Consider the following 19,347-nt stretch of genomic DNA (forward strand, 5'->3'; position numbering starts at 1 on the left):
CAAGAGGGACACAGCAGGAATTGGCATCACGTAACACAGACATCGAAGCAACATGGAAGAAATAGCTGGACTTTTTTGCACCCGCCACATGTGATAAATTTGCATTATTTCCATGTGGTGGTGATTATCTTTTCTGTGGAGCTTTTCAGCATGTGCCATTCTCTGACGAGGAACAGATCATTTATTTTTGAAGAAATGTCTTTCTCCAAAACTTCCCATGCCTTTAAATAGATATAAGTAATTCCCTACCATCTCTGAAGTGGACAGTAATATTATCTTTAATATGGTAATCACTGCAGAAAAACATCTTTGTGCCTTGACTTTAAGACTGTAGAACAAGTGTGGGGAATTTATGACTAATCTATATAAGCATACCTTATTATTACTATAAATCATCTAAGAGCCAAGGAACAGAGGTATAAATGACCTTAACCATTTCATTAAATCTAATTAAATTGAATTGACATTAAAAGTCATCATTTCTGCAATTTTTTCATAAGTGCAGATTAGATATGAGCCATGCTGGATCTCCTCAGTGTTAAACACATACTGCGTACAATATTACAGAGTTAATGGGACAGATAATTGACAATGAACCATAGGAGGTTAATAATAGATGCTTAATTGACTCCTATCAATTTGTTACACTGAACATCACTGTCTAAGGATCTCATTCATACAGGGAGCTGGCATATTCCCAGCGATGACCATATTTCTTTTTTATGATCAGCACTTTTTGGATACACAAAGACAATGAAGTGCTGCATGAACCGGCATGACAGATGCACAGGCATTAAGACAAAACAACTCAAAATAGAAAGTGACAAAAAAATACATACAGATACCCAAAATACTTATCTGCATAGCCTACATAGGACAGATACTCATTCATTGCTGTATAAATATATATAAAGTCGCTTTATACTGAGTGAAGAAAGATTAAGACATGAACGTTTTACCTCTCCACCTTCATTAAAACGTGAGACATAGAAATGCATACAAAATACACATGTAGCTATGTCACATGTACAATTTGTAATCTTTTCCTCACATCACATAAACAACATACACTGTAGTATCTTGTCCTAAACCAGCATATACAAAGCATATAATTTAAGTATATGGTTGAAGAAAATCGGTATATAATCAGCTGAAATCACACAGACAAAATGCACAAACATCGTTCAGTCAATAGTCCAGTTTTCAAAGTGTACAGTTCATGAAATAAATTATTTTCATAGATTTTATGACAAAGGGCCAGAAAGCAAGTATCAGCAAGTTGTACCAATATCCCTGAAATAGTTGGATTGTTTAATACAAGCTTGGTCCCAGAGAGTGCAAAAGATTCTATTTACTGTATATTTCTTTAAACATTAATTTGGACTGACTATAGTTCATTTAGTGAAGCACAAGTCACAATAATCTACTGTATACTCTATAATTATCTGTTGTATTATTGTATATGTACTGCAGATTGCCTGACTTGTTCAAAGCCAGCTTGTGTGAGTAGTGTTTTCCTCTGGAGAATGAATTTGTCCATCAACATTGAGGAAGCGAGAGTTTATTTTTTCTGATGCCAGTAGACAGAATATGGCAGCCCTGACTTCTCAGTGTGAATGGTGAATATGACAGGTCAGCTACTGTCCCAGGCCCTTTATACGCCACTCTGGACTTTCTGGAAGACCTCCGCTGTTTATACATATCTGTTTCACCTTTTTCCTCCTAAACAATTAGAGTGCAGGCCAAGAGGAAGCCCGTCCTGTGAGAGCTCGACGCACATTCCAGCCGGTGGAGCCAGCTGTAGGACATTGTGATCATGTACATAGACAGGGTAAATGTGGTAAATAAACACTTTTATAGCTGTAAAATTCACATGTATTCACTTAATAATTAATAGCAAAGACTGTTTGGAAAATAAGACAAACACAACACGTTTTGATATCATCATTCCAACTGATATACAGGGAAAATTCCCCTTTGTTGCACAATGAAGTTGAAACAATTAAATAGTAAATACTCTGATCCTCTCCCTCTTTCTACCTCTTTAACTCATGGTAATTTTATGCACCGGAGGCTCATCGACTCATAATTTGAATGAATGTAAATAGTTTGCATTGGAACACAGGGTTGGCAGTGTGCCATGCATCACTCGGAGGACTTAAACAGTTTGAGAGCAGACTGATAGATGAACCTTGCTGGAGATATGTGGCTGGATGGAGAAGGGAAGGTGTTGGAAGGTTGAGAATATTAATCATAGCAATTATTGAAAGTGTTTTTCGCTGACATCATCGTGCAGACCCATATATCAGCCAGGAGCAGCATGCTTATGACTTAGTGACACAGGCTGAGTGGAGGACATTGAGCAGTAAAAATTAGCGAGTTATACCGAGTGAAAAATGAAGCCATCAGAGAGCCATAAGCAGCCAACATTTGTTATTCCGAAGAATCCATTTCAGGAAGTGGGCTTTGTGGGTGTTACGTGTATTGTTTGCATTGTCGTTGTCTTTACTGCGAAATACGCTCCTTAAAAGAGTTACATCCATTGTTTTGGTCCACTGTACAATCATAGTTGCTTAGGAAATAAGCTAGAAGAAGGAACAACAGCAGAATGGTATTTCATATCCGCAGGAAACAAAAGAAGCACAGACATAAATTGATAATGTCAAATATTCCCACGCACATCATTTTAAAATGTTAGAGGTTTGTCCTGCAGCAGGAAGAAGCAGATACCCGGCTCTTGAATCAGTGCTCTCAAGGCCGGAAGAGACTTCATTAAGTAGCAATGAGCAGAAGTAGCATTCACTGTCCTCCGTGAAATTAGCTGAACAAACAAATTCATAAAACGAAATGTACCCTGATTTAGATGCTTTCTGTAAAACACTCCATAATGTCACAACTTGTTCTAATTTCTCCACTTTTTACTGTCTCTTCTTTCTCTCATCTTATTTTTTGTCTGCATTTCTCTTTTTTGGTTATTTTCTGTCCAGAACTAGAACATGACTGGCCAGTAATCTTAAACTAAACTTCTGTGTGTCTTTATCTTCGGCTGTTTGTCACTTAAGAATGATCTCATTACGTTGCAATGAAAGAAAGTTTGTGCGCACTTTAAAAAAAAAAGGGGGCTTGAGTCCCAGAACTACATCAAAGAAAGCATTAATGTGCATGTCACTCTTTTATCTGTCTTCATTCAGCTGTTTGACTGCAATGAAAGAGCCACATACTTCTTTTTACGTGACACTTATTTATACACTGTACCGCTCTTTCGTCATGCTCTGTGTAAGCCTGTGTGTCGCTCCTTCCCTCCCTAAATTAAAGATGTTGTAAACAGTACGCAGCCTCTCCCTCTTTGGAAACTCTCGGGAACATCAGAGGGGTCTCTGGGTCTCTTACGTCTCTCCTGCATCAGCTCCTCTGGGCAACCGCCCAATTGGCTGGGAGTCTGCTGCCCTGACCCTGAACCCTGCATACGAGAGGTTAGCCAAGGGCCAGAGCAGAGGCTGAGGGTGGATGTGGTGGTGGAGGTCAGGATGGGGGAGGTTGGTGGGGTAGGGTGGGGTGAGACAGCTATTAAACACAACAGAGGAAGGCCCATCAGGATGTGTCTTTTATAGCTGGCTGGTACTTGAAGGCATCAAACCCCACTCCCACAGATGAGAGGCAGGCAGTCCAGCCAGCAGATGAATCCTGTAAGGGTGGAAATGATGGGGTCAGGGTTTTTACAAGGTCAGGACGAGGTTAGTGGAGGGTCAGGGACCCAGTAATCCCTTCTTTTCAGTGCTGACATTGTACGTCTGTTAACTCCTTCACACCAATACCCTCACACAGTAGTTCTTAACGTGTGCCAAGGCCTAGATGACTTAAAACAAAAGTTCAACATTTTTGGAAAAATATATATTATTTCTTGCAGAGGACTTAGATGGGAAGATCAATACCTCTTTCATGCCTGTACAGTAGCCTAAATATGTAGCAGCTTAGCCTCGCATAACGACTGGAAACAGAGGGGAACAGCTAGCCTGAACTTGTCTAAATGGGACCTAAACAGGACCCCCAAAGCTCACAAATTAACACATTATATTTGTTAATCTGTACAAAAACCAAAGTGTAAAAGCTAAAATTCACTGTTTAGTACTGGACTATTTCTTTGACTAGGAGCAGTTGCCAGGCAACCAGCAGAGACTCCAGGAAGTTACTGATCCCAATAAATAGTCCAGCACATAGTAAAATGAGGAATTGTCATTTCTGTGTTTTGTACATATTTAAAAAGCGAGATGTTACTACAAATCTCTGCAGGTCATACTCCAAAGCACACCATATGAAACTTGAAATATTTTTAAGATTTATAATCTATCAAAAGGTACATTTTGTCACCTTTGTCAGTGTTACATTTAAACAGTGTAAAGGGACCATTCTGAAATGTTTCTTTGGTGCATATCATGTATGCTAGCAAAAATTTACTGGATTCATAAGCTGTATTGCCAGAAAATCAAACTTGGTAGACAAACAATGAGCAAGCAACATGTTGTTTTTTTTTAAATCTTCAATGTTACCTAGCATTGTTGTTTGGCTGCCAAATCCTGAAAGTCACACCATCTGGAAAAGTCTTCAAGACAGGCAACATCATGATGATGATATAATCACTGAGATTGTTGGTTTTCATACAACAGTGAAATGTATGGATCTCAGTGGCTGACCACAAGGCAGGAAATCAATCTTAAAACTTCATGTTTACCTACATCCACAAACATGCATACTCATACAACTGAAAATCTGAACCCATGCATCCCTATGATCATCACCATCACCACCCTCCAGATGACCCCAACCCACTCACACCTCCTACCCCTTCACAACCCCTCGACCCTCTAGCCCTCCAACCTCTCCTCCCTAATACCGTCTCTTTCCTTGTTTCATTTTCATTACAACCCTCCTGCAGGGACTTGAACTTGTTGCCCCGCCTGAACTGGGGTGACAGCTCACTAAATCACTGCCTTTTAGTGGTGCTGCCCCCTTTTTTATACACTTTAATCACCAGACTCCAGTAACCAGGAATATTGGGGCCAGTGTATGGAATTCGCCTCATAAAAGAAAAGGTAGAGGCCACTGATGTGCTTCTCATGGCAGAATCGCTGCTAGAATTCATCTTGTTCTTGCTGAGACGGTGGAAGGGGGGATTGATGGAGGTGGAGGCTCTGTCTTACGGGTGACAATCAATTGCTTACAATCAACAGGTTTTAGGCCGTAAACTTGAGGTCATCTCCTATCTAGCAGACAGTTTCTCATCTGGCGATGCCAGTGTTAATGCTGGTGGGAGGCCTTGGATTTTGTTTGTTATTTATGGTTAGTCACAGGTTTAGAAATGGTTCTGAATGATCGGAGGCTATCTTTCACACAGGGCCTGTCACAGCTCCAAAATGGTTAACCCCCTGTGTACACACTGTGGCTGGGAAGTGTGGAAAAACACAAGTGGAAAAGGTTTGTTTTAAGAAACTTTTGTATTTATATTAAAAAACATTTTAATATATAAATGGATCCATTTTTGAATACGATAACTCCACAAATCCAATGCTGAATGCTTCTTTCTTCTTATCCTTCGCCTCCTCTGCTTGTCATCAACATACACAGTACCTTCCTTGATCAATCCCTTTTCTCAATGCTCATCCCTCCTCTGTCCTCCTCCTACTCTTCCTCTATTTCATCTCCAACCCAGCATTAATCCTTATCCTCCCAAAGGAAGCCCACTTCGTGCAGCAGCGGGGGTATTTAGAGCCAGTGTTGACATTGGACAGCACGTTAGACAAATATCCCCAACTCAAAAACCACAAGACAAATGGCAGACCAGAGCTCGCTGTGTTCTGGCAGGGAGTTTGCTGGTCTGGCTTAGCTGCGGCCAGCTATTCAGCACAGGTGACGTCTTACTGCAGGAAAAAAAACTGACCGCTGAGGAGGGTAGGTGGATAGATGAAAGAAAACATGGGGGCAGAGTTTAAAAAAAGAGAGTGGTAGATAGAAAATGAAAGGAAAGAAGAGACACATGGTTAAAGCTGAACATAGGAAACAAAACTAATCAAAACCAGACTGTTTGCATTATCAAGAAATAACTGAAAGTTAAATGTACAGCATTAATATTTTGTCTGTGGCACAAATGTTGCGGTGATGATGATGTTTGATCTTCAAATGGAAGGGGAAAAAAACAACATTACTAAATCATTTGTCTCCAGAGACCGTACACGGAGGGTTTTTGGCAAACCAGCAACTCCCACAGACAACTAGGTGGTGGCTTTGATTGTGGGTGCACATTACATCAGTTCAAGGTGGAAACAAACACACATACCCACACACAGATAGCACTCACACGCAGACAGGGCCCTGTGACTGTGACAAGCTATCTACACACGCTCAACACATTACCACACGCACACACACTCTTCAGAGATATGGGGCCCGTTTTGACAACCGCCAAGTTGACTTGGCATTGGTCAGACTGGAGTGATCCAAGAAAAGCAAAGCGGACCCACGAGAGGGCTGGGGCTTTTGTGTTTGTGGAGTGTCACACTTCATCACGAGGGAAACCCATAACAGGCCCAGGAAGACCTTTGAAGCTATGGGAGGGGTGTGTGGGAATCGCCTCTGTGGCTACCTCTGATGTCAACTCCAATATTCTGATTGCAGGCTATTTCCTGGATTAGGATTGTGTTTGTCGGCTGAGAGGGAAACTGTCCGAGGATTGTATATCAGAGAGCAGACGAGCTAATTACAGCATCCCACCAGACAATTTACAGATTAAAAAGTATTTTCAGAGTTGGCCATTGTAACACTAGCAGCGAAGCAAGAATCTATCCTTTTAATGCACACTGATGAATGAAGATGTACAAAAAGAAAAATAATCATCATCTCTATAGTTTGCTTTATCTGGAAATTGTTTTAACATATGAACATTTTAATACATATTATTCTGAAGATTTTAGAAGAAATTGACATGATATGCTAGTAGGACTTTTGACCATAGAAACAGGTATGTGAGGTCTCATTTAAGTACATATATTTTATTATAGGGTTAGGATTGCATAGCAACTAGGCTAAATGTCCAATGGCTTGGAGAGTGTCTCTGTAAACCATTAGACTAAAGATCCTGTACGTAGAACAATATTTGGCAGCAGGGCCAGGTGATAGCAGTGCGTGCAGTTTGCTTTGGCTGCTTCATAATTAGTGGAATGGTGGCGTACTTTAATGGACCACATCCTTTTGGCTGGAGCTTCACAGGGCTCAACCACTGAAGCCATAATTTGATTCTGGGATGCTAGAAGCAGGGCAAGACAATTTCAAATCAAGGAGAAATATTCAGGAAATTACATTTGTACTTAAGGATGGTTGGCTGGTTTCTACATTGGAAAGTTTCTTTTCCTGCAGTTGGATAGGCCAGGGAGTGATTTTTCTATTCATTTTGAAAATCCTGATTCATGTAAACATCCTTTTTGAGACGCTCACTTCAACTTAAACCTACTACAAGGAATAGGTTATAAAACAAGCTCAATTTAATAAACTCTATATGATCTACATAAGCACTCAAGACCATCAGCGAGAAGATTAGCTACTTCTTTATAGTTATTCCTAATGCCTGCTACCGGGTAGGATTTAGTCAGATTCCTCTTGAAATCAATGAAACAAGGAGGTGGAAACACTACCGCTTTTGTCCACAGGGCCTGCCAGAATCAACTAAAGTTCCTTGTTGCTGCACAACAATTAATAAACAGTAAAAAAAAAAGAAAGAAAAAAAAAGAAATATTAATTTGGAAAATGTCTTAAGTCATAAAAAGTGCAAAAGCCATGTTTTCAGTGTTTTTCATTGTTTTTTTGTTTTTTTGTCATGCTAGCATCATGGTTGGCAATGTTGGCCTGTCTGGCAGTAGGTCAGTTGGTTTTTGTTTCACCATTTTGGTCCAGGCTGAAATATCCTAAATAACATTGGATGCATTGCCATGAAAGACATTCATGCTCCACAGAGGATGAATGATCCCCTGACCTTTCCTATAGTGCCAACAGCAGGTTGACATTTCTGCCTTTTAGTGAAATGTGAAACTATTATTCTCAGTACTAGTTTTTTAACAAATACCTGCAAAACTAATGACTTGCTGTGCCTGAGTACAGCCTCACAGAGTATTCGGCTTGGCTGTAGACTCTTAATTTAATAATAATAATTATTATTAAAAATCTCCACATATTAAGGCCAGATTTCTAAACTTGGCTGGACTTTGTTGCAATTAAGTAACAAAAGCAATGCAGACCATTCTCAATCATAATTAATTGTTTGATGTAGTTGATATTGCAGTATAATTTTTTCATTTTAATCTATTTCCTACCATCATCATATATTAGAGATGTGAAATATTGAGAAACCCTTAATTAAATGGCTGCCAAATCCATTCAGGTTGGATCAAAATATGAGATATAAATACAAGTAGCACTAAATCAGCACAGCTTTGAAATGGCTCTGAAAGGCACTTTTCTAACCAAAGATATTTATTATTTTGAAGACCAAATAATAGTTATCAGCAAAATGATCTCAGGGCTTTCACAAAAGAGCAGCAGCTTATGAGGCAAAACATTTTTCATCCATTTTAATGCTTTATGTAGTTTAGAAGCCAAATGGAACAAGGGTAAAAGCCAGATTTTCATTGGGGGATTTAGAGAAAAAAACCCTCAATTACTGTTTGCAGACTGGGGCTGTTGTTAAAGACGGTGCCATGATCAAACACAATTTGGATCAAACCACGACTTTATTTCACATTCTCTCACATTTCCAATCAAGGACCGATTAGCCTCAGACATTAATGAGCCTACTAATCCATTTGGGCCCCTCGTGATAACAGTTAATTGTCTGTAAAAATGTGTACAGATCCCCGTTTGGGTTGTTTACTAACTGATTTGGATGTGGTTAGGCCCTAAAGAGGTATCATTATGTTGATAGTTCTTTGGAAAATGAGCCCCTGATGGAGGCAACACCAGAGTGGAGTAGAGTTAAGAATACACAGGACTGCTTTCAGCCGTTGCTCACTTGAGTGCAAATTTATCACTATTCTAAGATAACATTTGGCTGTCATCAGCCCTCATTGAGCCCTCATTTGCTCACTACACTATAGCGAAGGAAGTTAACATTTTTTTACATAAACCTCTGACATTTGGATAGACGTTGATTCACACTGTAACATCCAGGAAAATTGTCCAGGAACTGGACTGCCAGATGTTCCAGGCAAACGGCTTAATTTGACACTGCATTCTCTGTATCCTCTGCTTCATGTTTGTGGCTTAGCTGAAATCCAAATTACAGTAAATTCAAATCCAATTTATGCTCTGCATAGAGTCAGAATAAGAATTGCACATTGGCTTGAGTTGTAGCAGAAAGTTCTGTTTGACATCAGTTACTAACGTTTATTTAAATGAGAGGAAATTGGGATTACTAAGGTTTGCTGCTCACATTCCTTTATGCCATAGAAAAAAAGTCTCACAGAAAGAAATCTTATATCTTTTGCCACCTGTTTGGTGTTCAGTAGAACATGTTTGCCCACGTGATTAATATTCAGCATCTCTCTGACATAAGATAAAGTATATTCACACAGGACTGTTTGACCAAGTGAGCAAATTTCTTGAAATTGTGCCTGCTTACGGTTGCATGTGGAATCAGTAAAAATAAGTAAGATTCCTATTATGAAACTTTAAGCTTTTATTCTGGACACATTACTTGGAAATGTTTTGCAAATACCCACAATCCACTTCTCCTATTCAGAAAGAAGTATACATGATGCACTGTGTTACCTGTGCAGCATATGTACTTGTTTTGTCATGTTGTTGAAGGGACCAGAAGTGTGTATGTGTGTTTGTATTCTGGCCACTCAGCGCGCAACCTTGGCTGGCCTGTTCTGACACTCAATTTATCGTCTTGTGATTTGAGGCCTTAGTTTCTCATTACACCCAAAGTTTTTGTGTCCTTGTGCGACAAAAATTAGTTTGTGTGTCTGTGTAAATCACCTGTCATATGCACATGCTCCTTTAAGAAAAGGCCAAGGGTGTCATTTGATTCCTGCTGCCTTGCTTTCATATTTATGCGCCTCATATTCATGTCCATTGGCTGTGTCTCAGTTGGGCTATCCATCAACACTTTTATCCCCATCTCACCAACAATACGGACATAAAACGCTCTTTTACGTCAGCAAAATGCTGCCACAAATAAAACTGGAACAACACACCTCTTTATTTGTCTGGGTAATAAACTACATAAATTAAAACTGATAAGTGACACAATTTGCATTGGTCATATCCTATGGGCCTGGGCTTTAATGGAAATTACCAGAGGCAGTGAAGCTGTATTATATAAAGTATTACCCACAAAATTGGAAAACATAGGTGATATATTGAAGAGTTTACAAAACTGAAGGACAACCAGACCCAGGGGGATGTGTCCTGCTCTCTCCCAGTAAAGGCCATTTTTCTAATATGCCATAGAAACATTTTGAAAACTATATCACTCATCTTGTCAAAGGAAGTTTTGAACACTTTGTGAAATATTCATTCCACTAATTTATTTGTAGTTGCTTTTTTGTCATGGTGCATGTATTGTATTTTGGTTCATTTGCCCAGGGGAGGATGAACATTACCTGTCCAGTACGTCACACTTGGAAGTGGAAGTTTATGGTAGCCATGTTAAATAATAAAAGAACAACTGTCCATGTTAAATAAAGAAAATACTGTAAATGGAGAAATAAGGAAACAATCAAACAAAGGATCAAGGAATGAAAGAAAATATACAAAACTGAAAACATACATTTTTTTACTTGGTCATCTTTTTGTAAAACGTAGGAATCCAAAAAATGTGTCATATCAAATCACCGATGTGCAGTAAATCAACAGCATATTCATCAACAAAAGCGATCCCTGTTCTCAGTCTGTACCACAGCACAAATGGTGCTCATCTGCAGGTTGTAGATGTTGCCATATTTTCAGGATGAATAAAACAAAAACCAAACAAAAACAAAAAAGGGAACCTAGTTAAAAGCAATGGGATGAAGAGACGTCTCTCTCAATTTTGTACATTCAAACAAAATCAGTTGCCTTTAGCCTGCTTAGGGGTAGAAGGTGAGGGAAGCACACAAAAGCAGTGCAATTATTCTGCTCTGGCACAACAACAGAGAGCAAAAAGAGCATCAAAGGCTTTCCTCTGAGCAAAATAGGGCTCCCTCAGAGGAAAACTGCAACCTGTGTGTGAATACCAGTGCATGGACTTTTGGTCCACTCTTGAGACACAAGAGCCAAAGGATGCGTGTCAGTGTCAGTATAAGAGTTACAGTGCACATCCACTTTGATTATGTACAGTGTGCATTGGCAGTATTCTAAATGGCAGTTTTCAAAATATGTGAAATTCATCACATCAAATGCATTTCCTGCAATATTACATGTGAAATTCTTGGAATCACATATGATGTCTTACAGCTAATTTAAATTTAACATGTGAAATAAAAATAAAAATGTCTGCATAGTTGTTTGTTTGTGCTGTTGTGTTAGTGAATAGGAAAGTAATGCAATTTTATACATTTATCTAGTTTTTCTGACATTCATTTTATCCTAAATCATTACTATTATTTATTTTTTGTATGATTTTCAATTATTTGGTTGTGACCGGTGTCACATGTCTTTCATTATAGTATATCCATTGTGGTGAACACAATTAATTCGCTTTCTAAAACATAAAAATTCTTAATCATTATACTTACATTTTTAACTTCGAACAACCTGTCAATACTGTACTCAATCATGCCTATGCCCGTTAAGCAAAACTTAAAGTTTTAATCTGATGGGGAGAAGATGAAGATAATTGAGAGAAAATGCCGACTTTCTATCAGGCATATTAGAGGGCGACTTGGTATATATAGGGGGGGGGTCCTTCAATAACCCGGAAGTCTGGCTCTCACATGTTGTTGTGTACATGCACCGGTTGCTAAGCACAGTTACCACACTGTGCACCATTACGGCCAGCATTGTTGATGTCAGTAGACTCTTGAGGGAATAAGAAGATGAAAGTGGTCGCGTTAATAAGGTAACGGCGCGTGTTCTCAGTTCTGTCCCGGATGTTTCCTGCTAGCATGTCAGTAGCATGTAGCATGGATGCTGCGAACAAACGCCACATAACTCGTTCCTGTTTGATGTAAAGTGTTTTACTTCACCTGTAACTGTGTTCAAAGCAAAGAAAATACCACGCCACTTGTAGAAGACCAACGTTATCGACTGTAAAGGACTATAAACCAATGCAAGAAGCCCACTGTAGCTAACTTACAGTGGTAATGAAGACAGTTTAGAATAAAGCATCCTCGGGTTTTTTTTAATAAGCACAACCACAAACACGAATATTAATACTGCATCACATTCCCAGACCACTAACCGCACACCCCCTGATAATGTATAGGTCTGCATCTTAATGATTCAAACTCAGCTTTACCTCTGTGGCTGTTTCTCTTGTGGTCCAGTGGGGGCAAAGACAGCTGCTACAACATGATGCAGTGTGTTACCGCTGGGCACCGGATCGTAGCTCTGGCCAACCTCCGTCCTGCTAACACAGGTGAGGAAGATGCACTGCTGAGGTTTTATATGATCCACAGGGGCTACCTGCGCGATATGGGCCAGCCAGCTGCACCTCTGCGGTCCAACACACTTCAGAAATGTACACAATCAAAGTACTGCAGAACTTTAGTTAGTGTAAATACCACAGGAGTGTTTATTGCATGCTAACTGGTGTACTATGGTTTAGAGCTGCGACCATTAGGCGATGAATCAATGAGTTGATTGGAAGAAAATGAAATCTGATAATCATTAAAGTAAACTTTAAAGCATGAACACCTTATATATGTTGAGGCTTCAGCTTAATTAATCTAGTCTTAAATTAATGTATATTGAAAATCTTGGATTTTTGACTGTTGGGTGAATAAACAAAGCAATCAAAGACATCAATGTGATTAATCATTTTTCAATATTTTCTGATGTTTAACAGACCAAACAACTAATCTGTTTATTGAGAAAATAATCTGCCGGCTGATTGATAATGAGACAAATGTTAGTTATAGCCCCACTATGGTTCATGGTTACTTTGGTTGAAAAGAAGATGGATACTAGCAGAGTTATTACACATTAAATATATAAAAAGTGTGCTATTATCCTCTAGTACACACTAGGTTTTGGTTCTTGATACATGGAATTCAGAATGGTCCAAAAGTAAATAAATAATAAAAACAAAAAGTAAAGTGTTCATATCAAATACATTATAAGCTAAATGAGATAATGAATCGTTAAATGTTTCAATATTTTATTAAAACTATTATTATTGAAATGTTTATGGTGACTGATGTTTGTTTGTTTTATTTCATGCTGACATTTTTCATTTTTTCAAGGAACTCTTATTTCATTGTGTCACTTTTCAGAATAAAGCGATAATAAGTTGAGTTTGAATAATATTGAATTTATTACATTTTCTTATTATATATATATATATTTCTTATATTTCTTCCAGCCATCCCATTATCATAATGTTGTGTAGTGAATGGTTTAAATTGTGAATGTCATATGGCCCTGTAGTCTAATGTTATCTATATATAAATATATCTGTCTGTTTGTACATCACTTGTTAAGATCTGAAATTAACTTGTGGATGTCTGTTCACCCATAACTATTTCCAAAAAACTGCAACATCACATATACTCGTTATTACTGTTTATGAAACACATAATGAGTGGCTTATCACCTGAAACTGGTCTTAACATCTTTTCTTCCAACCCCAGATGAGTTGGACAGCTACATGTACCAGACAGTGGGCCACCAGGCCATAGAGCTGTATGCTGAATGCATGGATCTGCCCCTTTATCGACGCACCATCCAGGGCTCTAGTCTGGACATCAGCAGAAACTACAGTAAAACAGAGGGGGATGAAGTGGAGGACCTGTATGAGCTGCTGCACCTTGTCAAGGTATACTCTCTGTCCCCACTTTTACTCAGAGAGGGTTTTATTATCCTAGCACTGCGAGTGAATGCGGCTGCACTTTAGGGTTTCAACACAGATCCTCAGGCCTTAATACTTGAAAGACCCTCCCCTCTTATTTTCCATACACACAACCACTTTACTAGTTTGTTTATTTTTATAATATGTGACACTTATTATTATACTCATCACTGACAGTTACTAATACATCAAACCAACTGAAGCATACTGTATTGTGCATGTGTGTCAGCCTCCTTAGAAATCCTTGAAAATATCTGGGTCTCTTTATCTTTGTATAAGTTCCAGTTTCTTCACCCGCCATTTGTTTGCTTGGCTTTTTAAAGTTGTCACAACAGAACTCTCCTTCAACAAGAAACACATTAAATCAAAAAAAGCAATATGTTCTTTAAAATGCCATTTGATTGTGACTTTAATTTAGTAAGAATGTTGGTACACTAAAACCCTTCATTCGATAATTTTATATTTTTCTGGTATCACTGAATTAAGCAACAAAGAATTAAACGTTATATCCCAAGGGATCAATTTAGGTCGGTATTTTTTTTTCTCTCCATTATTTTATTTATTAATTTTATTTATGTACATGTTCAAAAATAGAGCTGTTTAAAAGACATGCACACACATTCACATATACACAAACCTACATATGCACAAATGTATATGTACATTAAAATAACTGTACAGGAGTGATTGGACAAGACCATTCATTAATAAAACCATCAGACCGTAAATCTAGAATACGACCAAATTCTAATTTTATTTCCACATGTGATGTCACAGGCTTCACACATGAATGAAATAGAGAGTGAATCTTATTCAGAGTAGTCTTACAATACACCCTAATTATGTGAACTCACTATTGCGATGCTTCATTGAGCTTATACAAAAGCAGTCATCGTTTTGACTCCTTGCCACCACTGACATATGCTTGACTGCTTTTTAGTGAACAAGCTCTCAGAGCACTACTAAACTTCTCATCTCGGCTAAGGTTCATGACATATGTCACACTGTTGAGATGTTTTACAAGTCATTCTCTGTGGATTCAGAGTCACTTAGTAGCCCATCAGCACTACCTCAAAGAGACCCTCCTTGTCTAGCTTCATCTGGCCTGGTGTACACTAACAGTCCTTAGCACCTATTGTAAAGTGCAACCAAGCTGCTCAGAGAATTAAAAAGCCATGTTAGTGCTTTTAGTCTGTCTTATTTAGTATGTCTTGATTTCACTTTCAAAGTGGACTAAGTTTCCCCTTTTATCTTACTCTGGAAAAATAGCGTGCCTGTTGTATCAGTTAATTAAAGTTTTATGTGTGAAGTTGGAGCGAGGTGCCCTTCAACAACTGGCTTCACAGGAAAAATTCCATTCTTTTTTTTTATCTCACTTGACAGAAGATCAGATGCAAAAATTAATCACAAAGTTAATATTTAATCAAATACCACTTTTGCCAGGACGTTGAGAAAATATTCATTTGATGCCAAATTATGTATGAGACCCCGGTGGTCTGATGTGGTACAGGGTGGCTGACTGACAGGTTTGAGACAACTGCATGTGTGTTTAACACACCGCTGGCACTGCCTGCCTACCTGACCGCCTGCAGCCATGAGGATACTACCTGGACGCACTCTTCAACAGCAGCAACAGCTCTCCCTGCTGTCAGCACAAACAGGGTGTGGGATTGATCCTGTGTAACACTTGCAGCCCCACACAACCTCTCATTTTAGCTTGCAGCATCAAAATTTAAGAGCCTCTTATGGGATGGTGGATAGGAGTTTGTTGTTGAGATGGGAGTTGGCTTGACGTGGTGTAAATGAGAGAGAAGGGGGGGGATGCTTGGTTCTTCCTGTAGGTCTGTGTGGAGACATGTTCATCCGGAGCTGAGGGCTGCTTCAGGGCCCCTGCATGTCCGCACACGGCCTGGGTGGCAAGGGCCAGTCAGCCTGCCTAAGGGCATTTCGCGCCCTCAGCCTGACTTTCTTTGTCGTCTTCTGTATAAATCGCAGGGTTTACACATGTGGCTACACGAGAAAGCTCTTGTTTGTGGGTTTTCTTGTGAGTATGCACACATTCACGCAGTCCAACTTCTGTTTTCTGGACACTCATGAGTATTCGCAGTCAAATAGTGGACACCTCTCTGGTACATGATTCAATATACAATCGCTGCCTGTGGTCAGGGCTCTAATTGCAAAGGGCTGCTAATTTCCCATTTCCAGGGCTTCTCTGGTCTGACCTCACCAGTTAGACGGGCCATAGATCAGGGCAGTTGGTCTCCCATGGGGCCCTCACAGGCTACCAAACCTCTAGCCGTCTCCCCGTTTACCCCTCTCACCGTCATCAACGGACCTGAACCATAAACAACAGTCTTCCTCTCTTTTTCACTGAGTGATGTCAACCATAAGAGTACAACTTTCTTTACTCAAATTTCAAGGTACTGCTCTCTCAAGTTTCTTTTTAGGCACTCTCACTAATTGTCACCGTTTTTACCACACTGTGAAGGGTAGTGGACTCATCCAAGTCATTGCATCCTCTGTATTTAGAAAATCACACAATTCTGTCAGATCTCAAATCTCCTCTTAAAAAGTCATGGGTTATGGTCACATTCAGTTATGTCCAACACATATGCCTGGTTTACCCGGGAAAAAAAATGTTTTTTTTCCACTGCAAAGTTTGTGATGTTGTTGGTTGGTGAAGGAAATGATGGGGGGGGGGGGGCAGAAAATACACTTCTTTTGATAATGAGCTGTTAAATCATCCTCACTGGAAAAGAACAGTTTTAGCATGAAAAAATGTGTTCTGTTTGGAAAGTGTGATATTTTGAAAGATTCTTTCTAGCAGTTTGAATTAATTAGAAGTTACAAGATTATATTTGGCAAATGACACTTGAGCATAGATGAAAGAATTTTTTTTTTCTCAGATCCGGAGTTGATGAGTTTTAAGTGGATATTTTTTCCCTCCTCCTCCTTTGCAGTGCTGGCAACACACCCGTAGCATGAGCCAACAGTGCCATCTACGGATCAGTCCTAGAAGCTGACAAACCAGGGAGACTTGCTACGCTTTGGCCTCTCAGAGAATGTTTGGAGCCATTCAAACGACTCAAAGGAAGAGATCATATTCTTCCGAACCATTGTTGATAGAGGGGGAAAAAAAGCCCAATTATGATAGAAAAAATGAGCCGTCCATCCCCTGGCAGTAGTGATAATGGCAGAATGACAATGTGGCCCTATCGTTGGCTCCTTTGCTCTCATCGCTGGCTGTGTATGGCAGTGTGTCTTTGAAGTTTGTAACCTGATAGACATGCAAGCCACTGCGTACCTCATCCCATCCTGCTAGGTGCTGATCTTTGAACCCGCTCTTTGAGGGGGAGAAATAACAGTTTTGTCAGTGGCGGGGGGGGGATTGTTCACTTTTGGACGTCTATGGTATAAGGGTTTATTTTCATAAAACAGATGACGTCCTTGTGTCCGGAAGACTTCAAAGGCAAGCGAGAATATAAACATTCTCTAAAAGATAACTGCATAACTATAAAACATTTTGATTTGTTGCTTGTAATTTAAATCCTCTCTCTTTGTTCATGTCAAAGTATCCTTGTTTGTGTGGATTTTTAAATTGGATTTTGTCGGTTGTGTGTCCATATTTCATGTGTGTGGTTGGTCTGCTCTCCTCCGCTGTGATCTGCTCTGATGTGTGATACAGATCAGCAGTGTCAGTCACCCCTGGCTGTAACGCCAGTCCCCCTGAAGGCCTGCAAAATCCCTCATATTAGTCATATCACATCCCTCAAGTCCTTTATCCTTCTCTCTGTGCTCTGTGACCTGACACAGTGGCTCTTTATGCCCCGTGACCCAGCTTGTGTGTGTGTGTGCATGTGTGCACACTCGTGTGTTCAAGGTCAGGTCAACTCGGGCCTCTGTTACATGATAACAGGTCTATCTCTGTTCTCCTTACACACCTCTGCCTCTTTTTTTTTGCCCCAGTTTCCCTTCTTTCAACACTCAACACTTCAATAGAAAGAAGTGCTCTCACTGCTCTCATCCATATACACTCTTTTTCTCTGTGCCAAACCCAACTGCAAACTTCTTGATGTTGCACACAAAACAGTTTTTCAAGTTGGCTCTTTAATACTTTTACATTATATTTTGTATTTTTAAGATTGTTTTCAGCAGATGGAACATTTTACAGCACAAAGGCGTGTGAGTCTTGAAAGTAGCCCAGCTTATAGGGCACAAATGGCAGCGGGCTTTGGGAAGATGCAACTAGAGCTTCAATCGCTTGATGTTGTAATAGATTGTATATGAAAAGATAGTGACTCTATTGCAGCAACTCTGCAACCTTTGAGCTGATGAATAAAGACAAAGACATTTAAGCTCATTAGAGTGATGAGGAACAATAGATGATATCTAGGCACACGTTCCTTTCTGCCAGCTCTAATTAGCCACCCAGTGACATCTCTGTCGTACAGAGACCCAGCTTTGAGAACGATGGAAATGTTACTTTCAAATCGAATTTCCTATCCTGTAATGCGTTCGACTTTTCAGAAACACCGTTTTTTTTTTTTTTTTTAAAGTTCTTTTATTTAACTGATATCATGGGTCAGTTAACACCCAACTTCCTCCCTCCTTTTTTTTATATCAAGCCAGTATTTTTTTTTCTGGCTGATGTCTGGGAAAAGTCTTGGAGAGGTGCGCTGAGACCTTTAGGCCTTTGTAGATGAAACATTCTTTTCTGTTGGTGTGTGTTAAAACATCTTGTTATTAGTGGGATAATCCTTTTCTTAAACTCGCACACCCTCTTCCCCTGATGCCCTGTTTCTCCTGACCTTTATTACACACAAACACACACACACACACACACACACACACACACACACCCCCCTTATCCTCAGTCTCTACTGCCGCTCCATTATCGACATCAGCTTCCAAGATTGGGGCCCTCTGAGATCGCAGAGGCAGTCTGTCCACAAGTCCAAACATTCTTTTTTCATTCTTCCCTCTCCCTCACTTCTTCTTTCTTTCTTCTACTGGAATCTTTGTCTCCATTGTATTATCGTCACACTTTCATCCGGACCCTTCAGAAGCCTGGCACAGCGTTGTTGCGATTGCCCTGATGGAGGTGTATCCTGCTGCGAGAAAAGGAGGGAGAGGGATTGAGGGAGAGGAGAAAGAAAGGAGCGGAGCGGAGAGGAGGAGAAGAAGGAGGAGGGCAGGCTGGCTGGCTGGTAGGCAGGCAGGCGGAGGAATCTCCAGATGAACCAGGAGCTCTGTGGTATTGATTAGGGAGCTGAGGTGTTGGGAGGCAAGTCGTTGAGGAGGGGTGTGAACAA

At 39.8% G+C, this 19,347-nt stretch overlaps 1 protein-coding gene and 1 long non-coding RNA gene across 2 annotated transcripts in view; one reads left to right on the forward strand and one right to left on the reverse strand.

The window, feature by feature from the left end:
• Positions 1–253: 253 nt before the first annotated feature.
• On the reverse strand, positions 254–12,582 carry LOC127356109 (uncharacterized). The gene is made up of 2 exons (XR_007881890.1): positions 12,485–12,582; positions 254–3,684 (listed from the first exon to the last, which is right to left on the reverse strand). It is a non-coding gene; the product is annotated as an uncharacterized LOC127356109 (long non-coding RNA).
• Positions 11,926–19,347, forward strand: part of dph6 (diphthamine biosynthesis 6) — a 56,900-nt gene continuing 49,478 nt past the window's right edge. Inside the window, exons 1-3 of the mRNA XM_051387302.1 lie at positions 11,926–12,085; positions 12,513–12,604; positions 13,818–14,002. Of these exons, the coding sequence (XP_051243262.1) occupies positions 12,063–12,085; positions 12,513–12,604; positions 13,818–14,002 (300 nt within the window). The 5' untranslated portion in view covers positions 11,926–12,062. The remainder of the gene's footprint in view (positions 12,086–12,512; positions 12,605–13,817; positions 14,003–19,347) is intronic.

Source organism: Dicentrarchus labrax, unplaced genomic scaffold (genome assembly GCF_905237075.1).
Source record: "Dicentrarchus labrax unplaced genomic scaffold, dlabrax2021, whole genome shotgun sequence".
NCBI lineage: Eukaryota > Metazoa > Chordata > Actinopteri > Moronidae > Dicentrarchus > Dicentrarchus labrax.